This window comes from Vicugna pacos, chromosome 6 (genome assembly GCF_048564905.1).
Source record: "Vicugna pacos chromosome 6, VicPac4, whole genome shotgun sequence".
NCBI classification, from domain to species: Eukaryota; Metazoa; Chordata; class Mammalia; order Artiodactyla; family Camelidae; genus Vicugna; species Vicugna pacos.
In genome coordinates this window covers 12,318,750-12,338,015 of record NC_132992.1, presented here as the reverse complement: position 1 = coordinate 12,338,015, position 19,266 = coordinate 12,318,750, and the positions used below count along the sequence as shown (strand labels likewise).

The following is a 19,266-nucleotide window of genomic DNA, read 5'->3' as shown; positions in this document are numbered from 1 at the left end:
TCAACAGGTGAGTAGCCAGTTTCCTTCTTATTGGCTTTCCTTTACTTTCTCAAGAGATCAGCAGTTCATTTAAAAAAAAAAGTTCATTATATTTTATCCAGCATTATCTAAGTGCTTTACATTGGGAGAGGTTTCCAGTTACATAGTCACCGGTACTGCCAAAAGTAGAAAAACAATACAGAGATTTCCAAGTTCTAAAAGGCAAACAAAACATGCCTTACTGAACATTGCTTCAATAGACTGTTAGCTATGCTGACATCAACTTCAAAAGATCAGAATGTACCTCTCAGATTTTCTAATTTCTCTTTTTACAAGGGATATAATACAGACTTATTACATGGGAGCTTTTTTTGAAGTTATTTTCAAATTCCATTCCTGTCTTTGAACATTAGTAGTGACTCCTATTTTGAAAGCTCTTTCTGATGCATCTTAAGTCCTTTATTCAGTCTACCAATAACTATTTCAGTATCTATCGTGTACCAGGACTTTTCTGGGTAGTGGCAACACAATTTTGAAGAAAACTTCCTTAGTCCCTGTCCTCATGGAGCTTATATCTTAGTGGATGGAGACAAACATACAAATAGAAATGAGTGGTGATAAGTGACATGTACAAAAATCAAAGCAGGATAACAAAGCAGTAGGGGACAGTCTGATTGGGGGCCATGAGGGAGAAGTGACTGCTACTTTACCTAAGGTAATCAGTAAAGCGCTTCTGGACAAAGTGATACCTGAACTGTCTTAAAGGATGGGAGAGGGAGCCATGCAGATATACAAAAGACTAGGATTCCAGACAGAGGGAACAGCAAGTATTCCTGAAGCAGGAACACACCTGACTGCTCCAGGGAGGCCAGTATCCCTGCCGAGAAGTGAATGAGGTAGACAGTACGAAAGTAAGGTTAGAAAGTCCATCTCCCCACATATCCCCTCATCATCCAATCAAGCAGTACACCCTTCCCAAGGTCTCTTGTATTCACCTGTTAGTCCCAGTCTTAGTTCATGCCCTTACCATCCTTGTTTTGAGAACAGCACTGTAGGCGCTCCATCAATGTTTGACGATAACATATTTGAATTACTTGTCCAGGATATGCTGTCTTGGCTGGTCCTTCATCAAGCACGTAATGGAATTTGTGTCCCTGAATTCGGTTTCCTTTAGTATTATGACCTCTGGTTTAAAACTTTATCATGATAGGAAATGAAGTTATGTTCATATGCAAACTTGACAGATTAAACCACTTTTTTTTATTGTAAGTGCAATTGGCACAAAGTTCACTGAAGATACACTTCACTTTTACACAAGCTTGTAAATAGAAAAATACACTGACTCACAAAAAGGTGGGACTTCAATATCAACTAAAACCAATGATTTCCAAAGAGAATACAAGTAATTTATTTCAATAATTAAAGACGGCTCTTGTGTGTGTACTGTATCATGTATACAGTTAATTGTGTATTATGTTTAAGGCCAGTGGAATCTGTAACTAACTGCTCATTTGGTTCCCAATAGGCTGAAACATACAGATATTGTCTTCTTTTTAACAATACAAATAAACCATATAAAATGTTCCCTGATATGTAGCTATAAAATTACAATTTACTTCACTTAAGCCTTATGGTAACTTTAGGAGGCACTGCTGGTGATTATGGCCCTGCCCCTGAAATGTCTGGATCATTTCCTCACTGGGATACACAATTCAAATGCACGGGACTCAAAGACTTCTTAGTATTTACAAAAGCCCTCATTTCAAAGATAGAAATGTGTAAGATCTTAGTAAGCGCAGCTAAGTTTTTTTTAGGTAATCCTAAGAAGGCAGTGGCAAAAAACAAAAACAAAAAAAAGCAGGACAGGTACTCAATAAACAGCTATAGGAAAATTATCATATAAAAGTCAATACTTTCCATCACAGTTGTATTTTTCTAATTCTCGTTATGCCAAACATTTGCCACCACAAAATACATTCATTTCTATTCCTTATTTAAATCGTAATGAGTGGTATTTCTCCCTATATAGCCATTCAGCTCCTTGGAAATTGTAATCTACTTTACTTAAACTACTTTAATAAATAAGAATTTTCCCCCTTTGATTTTATAAACAACTGCCATGAAGCATATTTTGAAACCACCTTTAATTTGGTAAAAAGACACTTTGGCAATGCAGAAGAGAACACGACCTTGGCAAGATCCAGCAAATGCAGTAAATGCCCATGACCTCAATGGAAAATACGGGCTACAGAACACTTCATTTGTCTTACACTGAGCTAGAGTATGAGTCACTGCTTAAACACAAACATCCATCTTCCACCAGAGAGTAAACAGATATTTTATGGAATTAGAAACTAATTCCTTCAATTCTACCGACGTGAAAATAAAACAAGTGGCAAATGTCAACACTCTAGAGCCTGATGGTGAAAACAGAGGATTAGTGGTTCACAAGCTAATTGAATCTGCTGTCGGAGGATGCCAGCCCAACGTTATAAATGTGAAGAAAAAGGAGCTAAATGTTTACTTATCACAAATAACTTCAGCGTAAGCACCAGCTATGCTCAGATGTAGCCAGCACACAGGCCAGGTATAAATGCACAACTCACGGTGAACTAAAGCCACAGACGTCTGGTTCCCTGACCCGATAATCAACCCTTGAGAGCAATGGAATCTAGCAGGGAGCCAGAAGTCTCGCTTCGGTTGTTCAACACACAACATGAAGTCACCTTGTCCCTCACCCCCAACCACCTTCCCACCATCAATAGTCACAGCGAGTATGTAATTGGTTAATCCAGTTTACCCAGGGTCCGTCGATATGGCCAATAATTGGTCCTATATTCATTTTACAGAGAATGCGTGCATAAATTAATGCTCAAGGACCACTGAACCATGGTTTGTGGATATTCTTATTCAACATTCAAATGGTCTAGATGGCATATTTGAAAGTCACCTGGGGTACAAGCAGGGTTTTTTAATTTGGATTCAAGTCTGCTAGTTTTATAACTGCATCTAAGATCTTGAATGTGAGACTCTGGGCCTGTGTATGTTAAGGCAGGTGACAGGATCTTCAGTTAAAATGAACAGAATCATTGCACTGTTCCGGGGCTATGAAATCCTGAATTCTTGAATGATCTACTGCTGTGTGTGAAGGTTTTATAAGGCACTTTTGGGTATGAGAAATAGTTATCCTAACTCCCAGGCTGAATCTTAAAGAAATATATACAAAGCTGCAGCGAATGAATTTTTGAACTGGATGCTTCTCTGATAGGTCTGGTTGGGATGGTGAGAAGCCATCTGCACAAAATGCTCATTCATCTCTCTCTGTGCCCTGTATCCCCCATAGAAGGTCACAGACATGGGCCGCCTGCATCACTGTGGAGCTCACTTGACTCTTCAACAGCCACACGACCCCTTCTCCTTTTCTTCACTCAGCGGGTCTGCAGAGGTGTGACCGTTGGAGCGCACCACGCCTTCAGGAATCCAGGACTTGTCCACACACCTTTCCATCCGCTTCATGATCAGGTCCAGGAGCGTCTCGATCGCTTGGCTTATGTTTGTCCCCGTGGCAGCGCTAGTTTCAAAGTAGGGGATTCTGGAAGACAGCAACGCTCGGGTGACAATGTGTGCAGGGAAAGCACAGTGACCTGGGCCCTTACCATTCAACTTGGAAAATCGGAAGAATACACACACACAGGACCACAAAAACGTTTCCCCGCCCAGGGCACAATGAAAAGGAGAAAGATAATAAAACAGCTGACGCGGCATTCCTAACAGGGATTTTTATTCCCATTTCACAGACAACTAAACTGCTGCTCGGAGAGGTGAAGTAACTTGCCAGATTTCGTAATACTAGAAGTAGCGGAGTTAGGATTGGTATCCACAGCTATTGGATGCCAGGGTCACCAACTGAACCATAGGCTCTACTGGTTCCAAACTTACGCCATATGAGGATTTCCAAAACAGAGAAATCTCTTTCACTTGCTGCACATGAAAACAAAAACGCTGACGTGAGAGAGATATCAGAGGTCCCTGGCTGTACTTGTCAAAGGCTTTGCCTCTTGTCAGCTCCAGGCTGTATGCCTGGACCACCCACTGGAAGACACTCCAAATGCCACAGCATTTCAGAGTTCCTCAAGTGTATCAACGTTAAGTATGTTTGTTTTGTTATCTCAGTACCTGTGGTACAGGTGTCATTTTTTAGTAACTCACAAAGCATCATTTCAAAACAATAAGGCTACTTTTCACAACATCTTGAGACATCAGTCTTCTTGTGGTGGCCACCCTTCATACACTAGAGGTGGTCTTCGTGAGGGGATTAATCAATCACCTGCCAAATTTTTCCTCCTGCTTTATAAAGTCATGGAAATGCTGACAAAATTGTATTTTCTTCAAACTATCGATTTCATCTCCACCACTTAGTAAGGAATCTGACCAAAAATGCTCATTAGAGGTAAAAACTACAAAAGGAAGTTGTTTTAGCACCTCAGGGAGTCCTGCAGCTGAATTCAGTAACATATTCTCTACATTTATAGAGACTTGAAAACCCATCTCTGTTACTCTGATACGTGTAAAGGGCTTAGCACAAGCCTAGCATCCAGCAAGTGATACATAAATGTTCAAATACTCTTTTAGTCTCTAAAAATAATATTTTGCTTTTCGTAAAACTTTCTAGGCAAAAATTTAGTAATCTTAGCTTAAATCCAAGAGGATCAATTGTCCCTCTTTTACCCTCGGAGGCAGTGATATTGCTCCTTCTCTCCACGTGGTGGCGCTAGTGCAGCAGTACTAGGGAGTCGTATGGCCAAACCTTTGAAAAAAATCCTGGGCAGCTAATTTTGTTATCAATCTGTAAACGACAACTTTATGGCCTTTTGGAACACCTGCAGAACATCGGTTTTGGTGTGCCTTTAAAAAATAAATCACAAACTTTAAAATTAAAAAACGAGCAAAGGGACAGCTTCAAATCAATGAAGGAGGCATTTATCAACATTTGCAGTTTTTCACTGAGGTATCTATATCTGGTTCATGCCATAGGTCAGGATCCACATTCAGATGGTATCTTTTGTTTTACTTCTTTCCAGAAAACTGGAAGATCCTAGATCCCAAGTAGAGGTTGCCAAGAATAAAAGCAGTTCAGGTGATTCTGTCAAATGATTGTAGATATTTGGCTCACATGTGGATACAGAAATTATGGAGAAATTTTTCACCAAAGTGAAAATGGAGACTCACTGCTTTTCATAGACTTCTGGATGCTAAGTGAGCAATCATTTACAGGAAAGGGTTGGTGTATAAACTGTTCCAACCTGGGAGATTGTGCCCAGTGAAATTCAGAGCCTCTACTGAGTTGTGTGGGGCTTTGGACATCAGTCTTGCATGTTTAGTTGTACCTCATGTGTGTGGTTTTAAAAACATGCCCAATGACACACCATTAATTTGCTTCTTGTATAAAGGAAGGATGTCATCAAGTTTGCAGAGAATCAAACTATCAGAGATCAAGCTACTCATACCACATTTCATCTAGTTTAGGTCTATAAGACACTGAGAAGTCTACTGAGCTAAACTACGTGAAATCCCAGAAATGGCCTGTACTCACTCATTTCACTGATGTTGCACTTGTTCTAGAGAAACTTGATTGGTTTACCAGATGCATTACTTTATTGTGTTACGAAGGGACCTAAGAGCTTCATGTTACAATCTAACTAAATTTTATTTAAAAAGAAAAAAAAAAGGAAAGAGAGGTGAATGGATTCTCAGTCTACTTAAGATAAGTTTTCTGATATTCACTATCATGCATCCAATTCACCCTATTTCTGGCTGCTGCATGAAGTCCTCATTCTTAGATTTACTTGCGCCAGCAGACACATATGTTTCATATTTCAAACTGTACCATGTTTTTATTAGGTTTGCCAAGTTTTTCTGAGACATGGTCATTCTTTCCCAAATGCACGTATATTTCAGAAAACCACTTATGAACCAACGATCCATTTTTATGAATTGACAAGAGAAGGCAGCACAATAGCAACCAAAAAAATGCAAGTTTATCAGACATGCAAATGATACGAAGATATAAACTGGACTGTTTTCTGGCTATTTGCCCATAGATGAACTGATCAATCTAGTCCTGTAGTGAATGTGTAACCAATGAAAAAGTCACAATTATTAAAAATGAATAAAGATTTCTGGGAAAATAGTTACTAAACATCTATGTCAAACTGGTGAAATGCATGTGAACCGAACTTTTCCATCACACCTTCCCCTCAAACTGCCAAACAGCCTAAAGAACTATATTTTCTGCTTCCTAAGTCCTAAGAGAAGTCTGTTTCCATCCTTTCCCATTCTTTTCCACTTGTTTCAATTAATTCATCTGCTAATTTCGTCTCCTCATTTTCACTCAATTTCAAAACTTTACACTGAGCCCTTCTTATGAAATACTCCCCCGATCGTACGAGCTGGGCACAGAGGAAAGACAATCCCTGTTATTCCCAGACTCCCCGTGCAGACAGAAGGCAGGGTCGGCTCTTTGATACCAGGGAGGATGTGGAATCCTGAGAACCAGCACAGAGGACACAAGCCAAGGGCTGGTGAAGCCCAGAGGGGGAGGAATTCAGTCCAGACTGCCCCGCAATATTATGCTGCAGAGTAGACTTGTTTGATGTTACTAACACACTTCCCAAAAGCATGGTGTGGGTCCACAGCCTCCATTGCTCCATCACTCACTTCCTCCTCACCCCCTTGCAACACAGCCAGCCCCAGTTTCAACCCTTCAGAAACCTCCCTGGTATTTGCTCCCTGCCTCCCTCCCTCCCTCCTTCCACCTGCCACACAAGTGCCTCTCAAGGGAGAAGCAGGGCTTATCAGGATGACCAGAATCACCTCCACTTCAGAGTCACCTTCCTCAGAGGTTCTCAGTCCCTGCTCACAAGAATCACATGGAGAGCTTTTAAAAGACACCAGTGCCCAGCCCCCACCGGTGGTGGCTGTGTCATCTGTCAGTCCGCAAGATTGAACAGCATTTCCCAGAATTCCCGTTCCAGCTAGGGTGGACCACAGAGAGATGCAGGGGAGATGTGGAGGGCGGAAGTGAAGCAGCAGCTGCGTATCTGCTGGCTCATCTCATTGACACAAACCAGCAACCAGACCTGCTGTCTTCCCACCTTCCCCCAGATCCTCCGGCAGCCTCCCTAACTCCTGGGCCAGGTGTGTGCGTTTAGCCCTGTGACAAAGGGCCCTGGCTCCTGGGGGATGGACACCCACACCACCCAGGTCAGAAGCCAGAAGAACTGACACCATCAGTCCATCATTATGGGTCCCAGCTGGTTCTTGCTCTCCTCCACTTTAAATCCATCTTCCCCTCTGACTGCCTGCCCTGTGGACTTCAAGCTTCAGCATCAGACACAAAACAACACTTTACAGAGACTGCCTAATGAGCTCCCAGAAATGCATACAATCAAATCTCTGTAACAAATCCAGTTATACTGTTAGAGCAGGCAGACAGCTAGATATGGGCAGAGAAACGGGGACACAGGCCAAAAGGCAGGAATTGGGCAAAAAAGGAGAGGGGCATGGGGCCAAACGCAGGAAACCCTACATCATGTAAACAACGGGGGCCCCTCAGCAGACAAAAGCAGGAACCTCTGCGCTGATAAGTGTTCCCACATTTTGGAGTGACAAGTGGCCTACAGGCTGACAAAGAAAGGTGGGGAAAGGCAGGAACCTCCAGTGTCTGAATATAACCTTTTGCTCATTATGCCCTCATTACAATAAAATTAGCCTTGCAGATTAGAAGGACCCATCATGCACCAACACCATGATACTTCAGATCCAGACTAAATAAGGACAAAAATTCCTCCTCCCCTCAGAAAGGTGGAGATGGGATAAAAATGAGGGACTATGACCCCAAACCCTTCCCTCCCCAGTGAATACTCTGCCCATTCTCTTCTACACTCTGTGTAACCAACTTGCCAAAGAAACTCAAGGCAGCTGCTCACCTGAGCCTGCCCGCTCACCCCTGAGTGCACTGTCTCATCCCTTAATAAATCCTCACTTTGCTCTCTTAACCTCCAAGTCTCATCTCTGAATTCTTCTGTGATAAGACGAGAACCTGGTCACCAGCAACGATATGTGGGTATGTTTCTTCAACGATCTTGCCTGTTAAACCGCTCCAGATCAGTGACGTCAGAGGCTCACAGGGGAGGCCCAGATGGGAGTATTTGTCAAAGCTCCCCTGCTTCTAACAGGGTTAAACTCCACCTGCCCCAGAATGAAACCCTCCACATCCTACTGCAGATCTGTGCCAGCATTAAGCCAGGGTAGCTGAAGGAGTGCATACCTTTCCCCTTCCTCCTGCCCCACCCACCAGCTGGAATTGAGAAAGATTTAAAATCCTGTTCTGCCCCACCCTACATATTTTCTCTGATTTACTCCTTTTCTTCCCTCCCACAATGACAGCCCCTCCCCACCTGACGGATCACAGCAACCTCCCTGTCTCCAGGCTTTCCTCTCTCCATTTCACCCCACCTACCGCAGCCAGACTGACCTGGGAAAATGTTCTTAACATTCCTCCGCGTTCCAAGGCTTCCTGCCACTTCCTGTCCCCAGGAGGTCAGGTCTACTCTGACCTGGTATTTAAAGCTCCCAGACCCTGGCTCCTTCCCACCTGGCCAGCCTACCCTTCCACTCCCTCCCCAGTGTGAACGCTATCCTCGAGTGCCGCCTGCCCTCCATCAGCCCAAGGAAGAACAAAGCGGTGGTCACGTAATGATAAGGGAAAGGGTCTCTTCCAACCTCCCTGGATCTGCTAACAACGAAGGGCACCAGCCCGTAGCATCCCCGATAGCCAGCTCACCACAGCACCTCTAGCTCCCCTTCCTTCCACCCTACTAGCTGCCTCCCAGTTACAGTAGGGGTAATCGATTCACATACATTTGCGTTCTCACTATATTAGAGGTGGAAAGAAAGCAAAGCACAAGTTGCTTTGCAGAGGTGCCTTTGACACTTTAGTGGCGGCTGAGCCCTTCTTTCCTGTCCAGTTAACGCTGCTGCTGCGATCCTATCCCCAGAGCTCAAGGACGAAAAGTATTCAGCTGCTTCTCAACCACAAAAACACAGCTTGAACCAAAGGGGATCTTCACACTCCGCTCCCAGCATAGATATTTCAGAGTCAATAAGACCTTGGATGCCTGACCCGGCTCTGGAGTTTCCTCACTGAATCTAGAGGATTTCCTTATCCTGGGCATCTCCTACTTGCATCTTGGGAATTTGCCTTCAAAGCTGTCTTTCTTCAAACACCAAGAGACTGAGAAAACGGCACTGAAGCACTGAGTGAAGGCCCTCACCCAATGCTTTCTCTATCGTTCCCATATCATCTAATATTAATACACAAAGTAGGTACGTGACACCTGCCAAGGCCTGCAGCTGAGTGTTTTAATTTTTCAATTTCACCTTTTTTGTTACCTATTCATGTGCTGGTGTTTGTACTGGAAACATGTTCTGCAGACCCGCCTCAAAAATGCTCACCCGTATTTCTCTGCAAGTGCTCTGGCTTCTTCCTCTTTGACCGCTCTCTGGTCTTCCAGATCATTCTTATTTCCACATAGCACTATATCTGGGTTTTCACAATACGCATGCATTTGCAGCTGGCCTATTAATGTCAGAAGATAAGAAAATGTATTATAGGTAAGTAATTAGATCTGTATGATCAGTGGACAATACACGCAAAAGTGCACTGAAACTGTAAATGGACATACAGATAAAGGAACTGATATAATACTTTCAAAGCACCAATAACCTAATCTATAAAACTAAATGGATGGGGCAGAGATGTAACACTACTCTTGTCCTTACACACATATCCCAGCTTATTTGTATCCGAGGGGAATGGGAGAATTCGCTATCCCTCCAAAAGTGCATACACACACCCACCATGAAGCTGTCTTCTTTATGAAGGCCATTTGAAAAAAACACTTGGAGGATTTCCTAGAGCTTACAGCTAATCTTACAGCTCTGTTTTTCATATAGTTGCTCTCTACTACAATGACATTTTTAAACAAATTGTCTTTCTATAAACTAGCCTATTTCTTTTTTCTTTCTTTTTTTGGTAAAACACCTTTATTGTGGTATGATTCCTGTACAGCAAACTACACAATATTTCAGGTGTACACTCTGACGAATTCTGATAGATGTAAACCATCTCCACAATCAAGACAGCTAACATTTCCATCACTCCCCAAAGGTGCGAATTCCGAATTCCCAGTTTGTCCCTTCCCACCCCTTTTACCCCCTGGTAACCATAAGTATCTTCTCTACATCCGTCAGTCTGTTTCTGTTTTGTAGTAAGTTCATTTGTGTTCTTTTTTTTAGATTTCACATATAAGCGACATCTTATGGTATTTTTCTTTTTCTTTCTGTAAACTAGCCTATTTCTACCTGAGATGTTTTTGACATTTTCCTATCACCCTAAGGCAGAATCAACATACCTAACACAAGCAAAGTATAGGATTAAATGAAGAGAGAAAACCCAGAATAAACAATCAATAATTCTGTCACCAAAACCAAGAAGCAGGAGACTACCATGCTTACTCCATAGCTTTGTTTTTTCATCTGAAAACCTGTAAATAGGCACAATTTTTAAAAAAATAATTAAATCAAAAGAACTTCAGTGAAGCTAAAGAGTTTCATCTCCCAAAGAAGGAAAATAAAGTCTTATTTCTTACTCATCACTCCCCAGAATGAAAGTAAAGCAACCCAAACTTTCACAATAAGACACAATCCAAAATTTATGGCCTCATTTTTGTTTGTTTGTTGGGGGAGGGGAATGTAATTAAGTTTATTTGTTTGTTTGTTTGTCTGTCTGTCTAATGGAGGTGCCGGAGATTGAGCCCAGGACCTTGAGCATGCTAAGCATGCACTCTGCCCCTGAGGTATACCCCACCCAATTTATTTATCATGGTTAACTAGAAAAGTGTTGACATTTTAGTCCCTCATTACAAAGTCATCTTATCACGAGCAAGTCAAGTCGGCAAGCATTCACTGAGCAATAACATAGGCCTGAAAACTTGCTGTAGAATTTCAGGGCACTGACCTTTGCCCTCAAGAGAACAGTCAGGGAGTGGGGGTGGGGAGGCCTATATAGAGAAGACCAAACTACCTATCATTTCCAACAACAGCCACATCCTTTCTTTCCTCCAGGCTGCTGCACAAGCTGCCCCCGCACCCCTCAAAACCCAAACACAACCTTCCTCAGGGACTCCCCAAGCTTCCTTTAAGACCTCCCTCTCAGTTACCTCTACTGTGAAACCTTTCTGGTCTCCAGAGAGGCTCTGTGCTCTGTCAACATTATGTATGTCCAGTGTCATGGTTATGAGCACCAGCTCAGGACCCAGCATGTCTAAGACTGAATCCGGGCTTTGCCACTTACTACCTGTGTGGCCTTGAGGAAGTTACTTGGCCACTCTGTGCCTCAGTTTCCGCATCTGTAAATGTTGATAATCGTGGTACTTCCCAGAGATGAGGTCAGAATTACATGAGTTAATTCACTGATTCTTCAGATCAGATCCATGGGCCAGCCTCCTAATCAACACCTGGGAACTTGTTAGAAATGCAGGTTCTCAGGTACCACCCCAGATCTACTGAATCAGGAATGCTGGGTTTGGGGCCCGGAATCTGTATTTTAACAAGCCCCCGGGTGATCGAGATGCATGCTCACACTTGAGAACCATTAAGTTAATGTAACAAAGCATTTAGAAGTGCTTTGTAAAGCACTGGTAATATCACTTATTATAACCAGTAATAATATTTAATAGTGCTTATTTTGAGTCGTCTGAGAAGTACGATAATTGATTTTTCCACTTTTTCCTAATTTTTCTATAAAGACTGTGAATTACTTATATAAGAAGTAAATTAATAAATTCGTTTCAAAATCTAAGGAAAAAAGCACATACATAAATAACTACAACTCGAGATGGTTATGTGATAAGGACCTGAGAAATAGCACAAAATGTGATAGGAGTTAAGAGGATGAAAAAAATTTAATCCAACAAAGATCACAGAAAATTCCATGGGGGTCATGTTTTGCTAGATATTAAAGAGGAAGCAGAACTCTAATTTTTTAAGAAAATGGGAGTGGGTGTGGGGAGGGCTTTTTAGACAGAGGGAATAAGATAGGAATAAAAATAGAAGGGCAAAAATATGTAAAAAGATAGCTGCTGGGCTCATCTACATGTATGTGAGGCTACAGAAGGAAAGTTTGGAAATTCAGGCTCCTTTAGAGTTTCCATACAAAATGTGCAGCCACTGAGGAAGGACCGCAGGTGTGACTTGCTTATCAAGTTCCAGGAAGACAGGTGAGTGATACGACACCACTTGCTTCCTTTCAGGTTTCATATTTAGGCCCAGAGGACACAGCTCTCTGTTCAGTCTCCTAAATTAAGCAGGGATCACCTTTGGACTCTGAACCCCTTCCCAAGAAGGGATGGAGAGATCTGGAGTCAAGGCAGAAAGGACTATGATGCAGCTCTTGAGTAGCACAGAGAGGGTGCAGACCTGCTCTCCGCTCCCAGACCTTCAGCGCCCAGGAGTCAGCTACCTGCTTAATGCAACACTGCCTCTGTTCTGCTATGTGCCACTGGGATGTACATTATTTGACCCAAAAACAGACGAAAAGAATGATCCCTGTAATACTCAAAACACTAACAGGCAGAGGAAAAATAAAGTGTATAGATAATTAACAAATTTTTAGTCCTAATTAAGATTTGATATTACCACCTCTGACATTGAACATCACACCTGTTTTTTAGGTTTGTTTGTTTATTTATCTATTTAATGAAGATATTGGGGATTGAACCCAGGACCTCATGCATGCTAAGCACACGCTCTACCACTGAGCTATACCCTCCCCTGAACATCATACCTTTCAAAAAACAAGACAAAACAAAACAGTGTTGGGGGGAGGAGAATACTTTTCACTGAAGACATGAAATATTCCATATGTTTAAGTTTTCTTTACCTAACTGGACAATAAGGATTCTTTCACAATATAAGGAAAACACAATAAAATACATACATACATATAATTTCACATGATTTTGTTCTTCAGCTAACTAACTCTAAAGCCCTGATGGACAAGATTTATCTAATGACTCAGAGTTTCGGTTCCTGCCACTGAAAAATAGGCGGGTTGATGATCTTTCAATGCTACTATTCTATGAGCACATCTCCAGCAACAATCTCTATGAAGTGCTGGACTTAACAAAGCCCCAGAATTTGTTCCGATGATACAAAGGAAAGGATGATAAGCAAGGAAGGAGAAGAAGAGACTAGAAATAGCCACTGTGAGGGAAAGAGTGAGGGGTGCGACTCAGCCAGGCACTTAAAGCGAAGCCCAGTAAGCGTTAACTAAATCGGGGAACCTATATTGAAAGTACTAAATAGCTCATCAACTCTGAGTGATCCACTTAGCTGAGAAAGAGCATAAAGGGCCAGTGAACTGAGAGCCAAAATCTCCATGTCCTTGGACAAGTCTATTACTCTATAAGGGCCGGCGTCTTCCTCCTAAAATAAGGGCACATCACCCACCTGCATCTCCTCACCGGGCGGTCGTGGGGATCAGACACCAAGTATGTGAAAATGCCTTGGAAACCACAATGCACTACATAAATTACTAAAAAGCTCACCTTTTTAAAAATAAGGTTTTCTACTTTCAAACACACAGCTCATTACCCTTTCATAATACCAAACGCCGAGATATTTTTAAGTAGTAGGTGTTTTGAAATAGTGTTTTCATTTTAAAGATTTGGATGTTAAGAACTGAACATCACAGCCCTCCCCAGTAGATTCTCCAAGGTTACACTAATACAACCGAGAGAGGGAAATGTTTCGTTTGGTCAAGAAGCAGGATTTTAAATGGCTCCTAACCAATCATTTAGAGATCAGGATGTCTCCAAAGAGCCAAAATGGAGGTTCATATATAACATGCTGGGGCCACTTTGGGCAATGCAGTTCTAGGGGTTTCTGTGACAAGATCCTCCAGGCAAATGCTCTGGCCCTAAAAATAGATAGTGGGCCTCAAAACACAGAAGAGACATGGAGCCAAGGGTAAGATCCATTAAGCTTTCAAAAGGATCAATGTAATATCTGCTTTAAACCCTGGGATGGTACAGGACTTGCTAGCATTTGTCCAGGCTTCTATTTCCCCATCTATAAAATGGGGACAAGAGGCCCATCTGTGGAAAAGACTGATTAAGAGATTACACAGGAAGCACTCCTTGCATCTCGAGTGCATGATGTACAAAAATGAAAGTTAGCATTACTGGGGAAAGTAGAGTATTTCAGTTATCTTTGCTCCAAAACCAAAGGCCTTGTTCCTTTCAAACAGTATTAGGAAGCCCTCCAAAACAGCTTACAGCAGAAATAGAATATCAGAGGGAGTTTATTGCCGGGAGTGGAAGAAGCAGGGAAAAATAAAACTTACTTATCCAGTTTCTGACGTTGAGGAAACTTTGCTCATTTGTCAGGTCAAAAAGCAGAAGAAACCCCATAGCATCTCTGAAGAATGCAGTTGTCAAGCTACGAAACCTAGGAACATGAGAACAGATTGGTCACCTGAACCACGGCCCCACTCTTGAAATATAAAGCTGCCAGCAGTGCCCTCAGCCTCTTAAAATAGTTCATTAGTAACAAACCAGATGTTTAACAACATGCCACTGTTTGTCGTAAAGTCACATTATAGCACGTTATGCAGGTGTAATTCAGTTACACCCCATTTACTGAATCACAATGTTATATCAATAGATGCTTTCAATAGTGTAAAATTATGTACATAATCAATTATATTGGACCTCTTACCAAATATAGTAAATAGGCATCTAGAGCAAGAAAGAATATTTGAAAACACATCTAGACGTCATAAAATGCCAACAACCATCAAAAGATATGCTTTGAAATCATTCTTTTAAGATAAAAATGATCTGCGGAATTTTTTTTAAAAATTTCTAACAAATTACATGATAATATTCCAAATGTGTAAAAGACAGTTATTTATCACTTACATAAGTTTATGTGTTAATAGACCACGTGATTTGAAAACTTAGCCTGCCAGGGATGACAAGAACTAGCTTATGACCCCTTTACCTCAGGCAAGAGTTTATTGTACAATTCAGAGTTATTTAGACCAAAAGTGGTGGTGCTTGCTGTGTGTGTGTTCCTTGTCCTGTGAAAGCTTGGCTCGACGTGACATCACTATGTGTTCCGTGACCTTTTAATTTCAGTCTCTATCATTTACCTATGATTTATGACTTCTCCTCTCTGATAACCACTGCTTTGGCTTTAAGGTGGGGGGTGTCTTGACTCAGTCTCTACCCTTTCTTGGGACTCTCTCTCTACCAAGGTTTTACCCTGCTGTCTCCCCTCTCTCCTTCTAGGAGTCGCTTTTCTCTTCTTTCGCCTTTATGCGAAGTCTGCAACTGACAGGCATAGGCTCCAAGGAAGAAAATACTGGTAAGAATTTGTCATCTAACCTGCTATTGTAAGTTTTCTCAAATATTTCTAATCTGTGTTTTTACAAAAAGAGTACTTATCTTTCAGAGATACATACCAAAATAGTTATGAGTGAAATAATCTGATATTTGGAATTTGCTTCAAAATAATTGGGGGGTGGGAGCCAGGGGGATTGTGAGAAGAGGTGAGGTGACTGCTGACACTGGGAAATGGGGACATGAGTTCTCTGTACAGTCCTCTCTACTTCCGTCTATCTTGGAGTTTTCCATAATAGAAAGTTGAAAAAAAACAAATCAAATCCTTCAAGGAAACAAAGATAACAATGCTGTAGCTAAACTAAAGGTAACTTTAGATGAAGATTCCATGTGACATTTTGGGGGGGGGTATAATATGACACTTTTATCAAGCAACCTCTGACCATATAAATTCCAACCAGATTTTCTACTATGTTTCAAACATTAGGTAAAAATAACACATGCAACTCTACGGCTTTCTCTCTAGCTAACAGCAAAAGTAAATGGAAAAAAATATACAGGTCTGGAAAAGAAAAAGGAAGAAAAGGAAAAAAGTCCATAGGTGAAAGGGTCCATTTTGAAAAGGATTCATTTTCCCTTTGACCTTGTATGAAAGAAAGAAACCGTTGTCGTCTCAGACTGATAAACTTCCTGCTAATTTGGCAGGATGTCTTATTAAGGTGCAAGTCAACTCATCAGCTGGCCTTTTCCTGCTCAGATCACTGTGTGAAGAGCTTGGCTGTTTTTCCCCTTTCCTCCAGCAACGAGCACAGATGGAAGATCTCATACCTCTCCTGCCCTGCTGTGTCCCACAGCTGCAGGTGGATTCTCTGGCCTCGGCCCACGGCTCCATCTGGCCCATTGGCTCTGTACACCTAAAATGGCAAAATGAAAGAGAGAAAGAGAACATGTGAGACCAGTGAGCTCGTCTCACTTTCCTGTTCAGTACAGCTCCACTAAGCACCTAAACTTCTGAAGAAAATCCCAACTGGAATACGACCTTGTCTGTATTTTATTTCAAATAATTGTCTTTGGGTAACATGATAATTTCATTAAAAGATGTATGCACAACAACAAAAAAAAGCTCTGTTAGGATTTGTCTAGCAGGTTTTCTGATCTGCACCAGAAAGCCCTACAGAAAAAAAAAGATATATGCACATTATATATATTTTATAAATATATACAATAATTATAAATATATTACAATATTAAAATTTGTATTAAATACATTGATATATTTGATTTGTATTAAAAAATAATTAACTCACCTTTCCTCAAAGTTCCCTCAGGTCACTAGCTTCAGGAAATGCTACCTTTCTATGACTTCTCTCCATCCCATCTTTAAAAAGTACTCCTAAAACAGTTTTACAGGAAGGACCTCTGAAAGTCTCTCCTTCCAACAAAGCAATAAAAACACTGGCAAAAATTGTCAAAATCAACTTTTTCCAAACTCTTAAAATTAACGAAGGCTGTAACATTCCAAGGAGCATTCAAGAAAAACAGCTATCAGTAAAAAGAGTAAGCTTTGTGCCGTTTTAACTTGTCCTGTTCCCATCCCCTCCACCTCCAGCTCCACAGAAGCCTTGAAAACCAACAGAGGCACAACTATGGTAGCAGTGAAAACCATTAGTGTAGCAACCACTGTAGGCAGTAGAGGTAGAAGAGGTTCGGAGCTCTCCAAACATCTCATCCCCAGAGATCTGATCTGTCTGAAATCTGCCTGCACCATTCCCAAATCTTGTCTTTATCTGATCTGACTCTGAGGTTGCTCTATGAGAATAACCCTGTTCTTTGGCCATTCATTGAAAACCATCAGTGGCAATTATTTAACATCACAGCTACTAAAAGCAGCAATATCAGTTAAAACTGATGAAAGTTTAATCAAAAAAAAAACTTTAAAAAGAAAAAATAGGAAATGAGATGTCCACAGGGAGATTTGAAAAGTTTCAAAATATTCCTTGGAATCTACTAGGTCAGGTTCAAGTGCAGGGCTGTACCGGAAAGACTTTACAGAGTTAGCCCAAGAGTGTCACTAAACAAATAAACAGCAACAACAAAGATAAACAGCAAAAACAAGAAACCGTTGGGAGAGGGGAGAAACCTGATTTCCAGAGTTATCACCTTATATAATTTTAAATGTCCAATCTTCAACAAAATTTATAAAGCACACAAAGAAACAGGAAACTATGGCCCATACACATGGGAAGAAAAAAGCAACCAAAAGAAATTATTCCTAAGGAAGCCCAGATGTTGAACTTACTAGGCAAAGACTTTAAATTGGTTGTTATAAACATGTTTAAAGAACTAAAGGAGATCACATCAAAGAACTAATGGAAAGTATGAGAATAATGCCTCACTGAATACAGAATGTCAATAAAGAGACAGATATTATAAAAAGTAGCAAATGGAAGTTCTGGAGTTGAAAATTACAATAACTGAAGTGTAATTCACTAGAGGGACTAAAGAGCAGAATTGAACTGGCAGAATAAATAATCACTGAATTTGAAGCTAGGTCAATTGAGATCATCTAGCCTTAAGGCATAAAAAAAAAAAGAATGAAAAAATATTTTTCTGCCTGTTATAATATTGAGTAGACATAGCACCATCAAATTGTCAAAATCAAAAGACAGAAAGATAATCTTAAAAGCAGAAAGCGAAAAGTGATTCATCACATAGAAGGGATCACAACAAGACTAAGAGCTGGTTTCTCAACAAAAAAATGGAGGTCAAAGGCAGCAGGATGACAAAATCAGAGTGCTGAAAGAAAAAAGACTACCAACGAAGAATCTTACATTTAGCAAAGCTATCCTTTAAAATTAAAAGATAAGTTAAGACATCCTCAGATAAATGTAAACAGAAAATTTATTGTTAGCAAAACTGCCCTACAATAAAGACAGTGCTTCAGGCTGAGACGAAAGGACACTAGGCAGTAATTCAAATCCACACAAAAAAATAAAGAGCACCAGTGAAAGTAACTACATGGGTCAATATAAAATACAATATAAATGGGTTTTTGTAACTCTTTTATTCAATCTGATTAAAATACAATTGCATAAAGTAATTATTATACACCTGTGTTGATGGGCACACAGCATATAAAGATGCAATTTGTATGACAATAACAGTGCAAAGGAGGGGGTACGAAATGAAGCCACGTAAGAGTGGAGCAGAGCATTGAAATTTAGTTGGTTATAATTAAACAAATTTCTTAATTTTTAACAAACTAGAGTGTTAAAAATTAAGATGACAATTGTAATCCCCAGGGGAACAATTAAGAAAATAACTCAAAAATATATAGTAAAGAATGACAGAGGGATTTAAATGGTATACTAAAAATACCTATATAACACAAAATAATGCAGCCACAAAGAGAGGAACAAAAAAGAGGTAAGTCACACAGAAAACAAGGAGCCAAATGACATATATAAATCCTACTTTATTAGTAATTATATTGACTGTAAATGGATTAAAGACTTCAAATGAAACACAGAGATAAAGCCCATATTTTATAATAACTATAAATGGAATATAACCTTTAAAAATTGTGAATCACTATATTGTACACCTGAAACTTACATAGTATTGTACATCAACTATACCTCATTAAAAACTAGTAAAAATAAAAGTGAAAAAGAAAAAAAAAAAAGACGCTCTGGTAGTGGAAGAAGAGGCCTAGGGTGGATCAGACGGAATCAATTCTTCTGTCCCAGGGACCCGGTATCTTTCCCAGGTAGAATATGCTCCACCAAAGGGTCTCTGTCATTAATTTCCTGACTCCTTG

General features: G+C 40.7%; 1 protein-coding gene and 1 non-coding gene across 7 annotated transcripts in view; one reads left to right on the top strand and one right to left on the bottom strand.

Annotated features, from left to right (window-relative positions):
• Positions 1–1,216: 1,216 nt before the first annotated feature.
• The window catches only part of RAB27A (RAB27A, member RAS oncogene family), a 63,845-nt gene continuing 45,795 nt past the window's right edge, over positions 1,217–19,266 (bottom strand). For all 6 annotated transcript variants that reach the window (XM_031672758.2, XM_072962366.1, XM_072962364.1 and 3 more), the window contains 4 exons: positions 16,275–16,360; positions 14,447–14,550; positions 9,496–9,619; positions 1,217–3,571 (listed from right to left, as the gene is read on the bottom strand). In XM_031672758.2, the coding sequence (XP_031528618.1) occupies positions 3,373–3,571; positions 9,496–9,619; positions 14,447–14,550; positions 16,275–16,360 (513 nt within the window). In that variant the 3' untranslated portion in view covers positions 1,217–3,372. The remainder of the gene's footprint in view (positions 3,572–9,495; positions 9,620–14,446; positions 14,551–16,274; positions 16,361–19,266) is intronic.
• Positions 16,561–16,620, top strand: LOC116278062 (U7 small nuclear RNA). The gene has a single exon (XR_004187484.1). It is a non-coding gene; the product is annotated as a U7 small nuclear RNA (small nuclear RNA).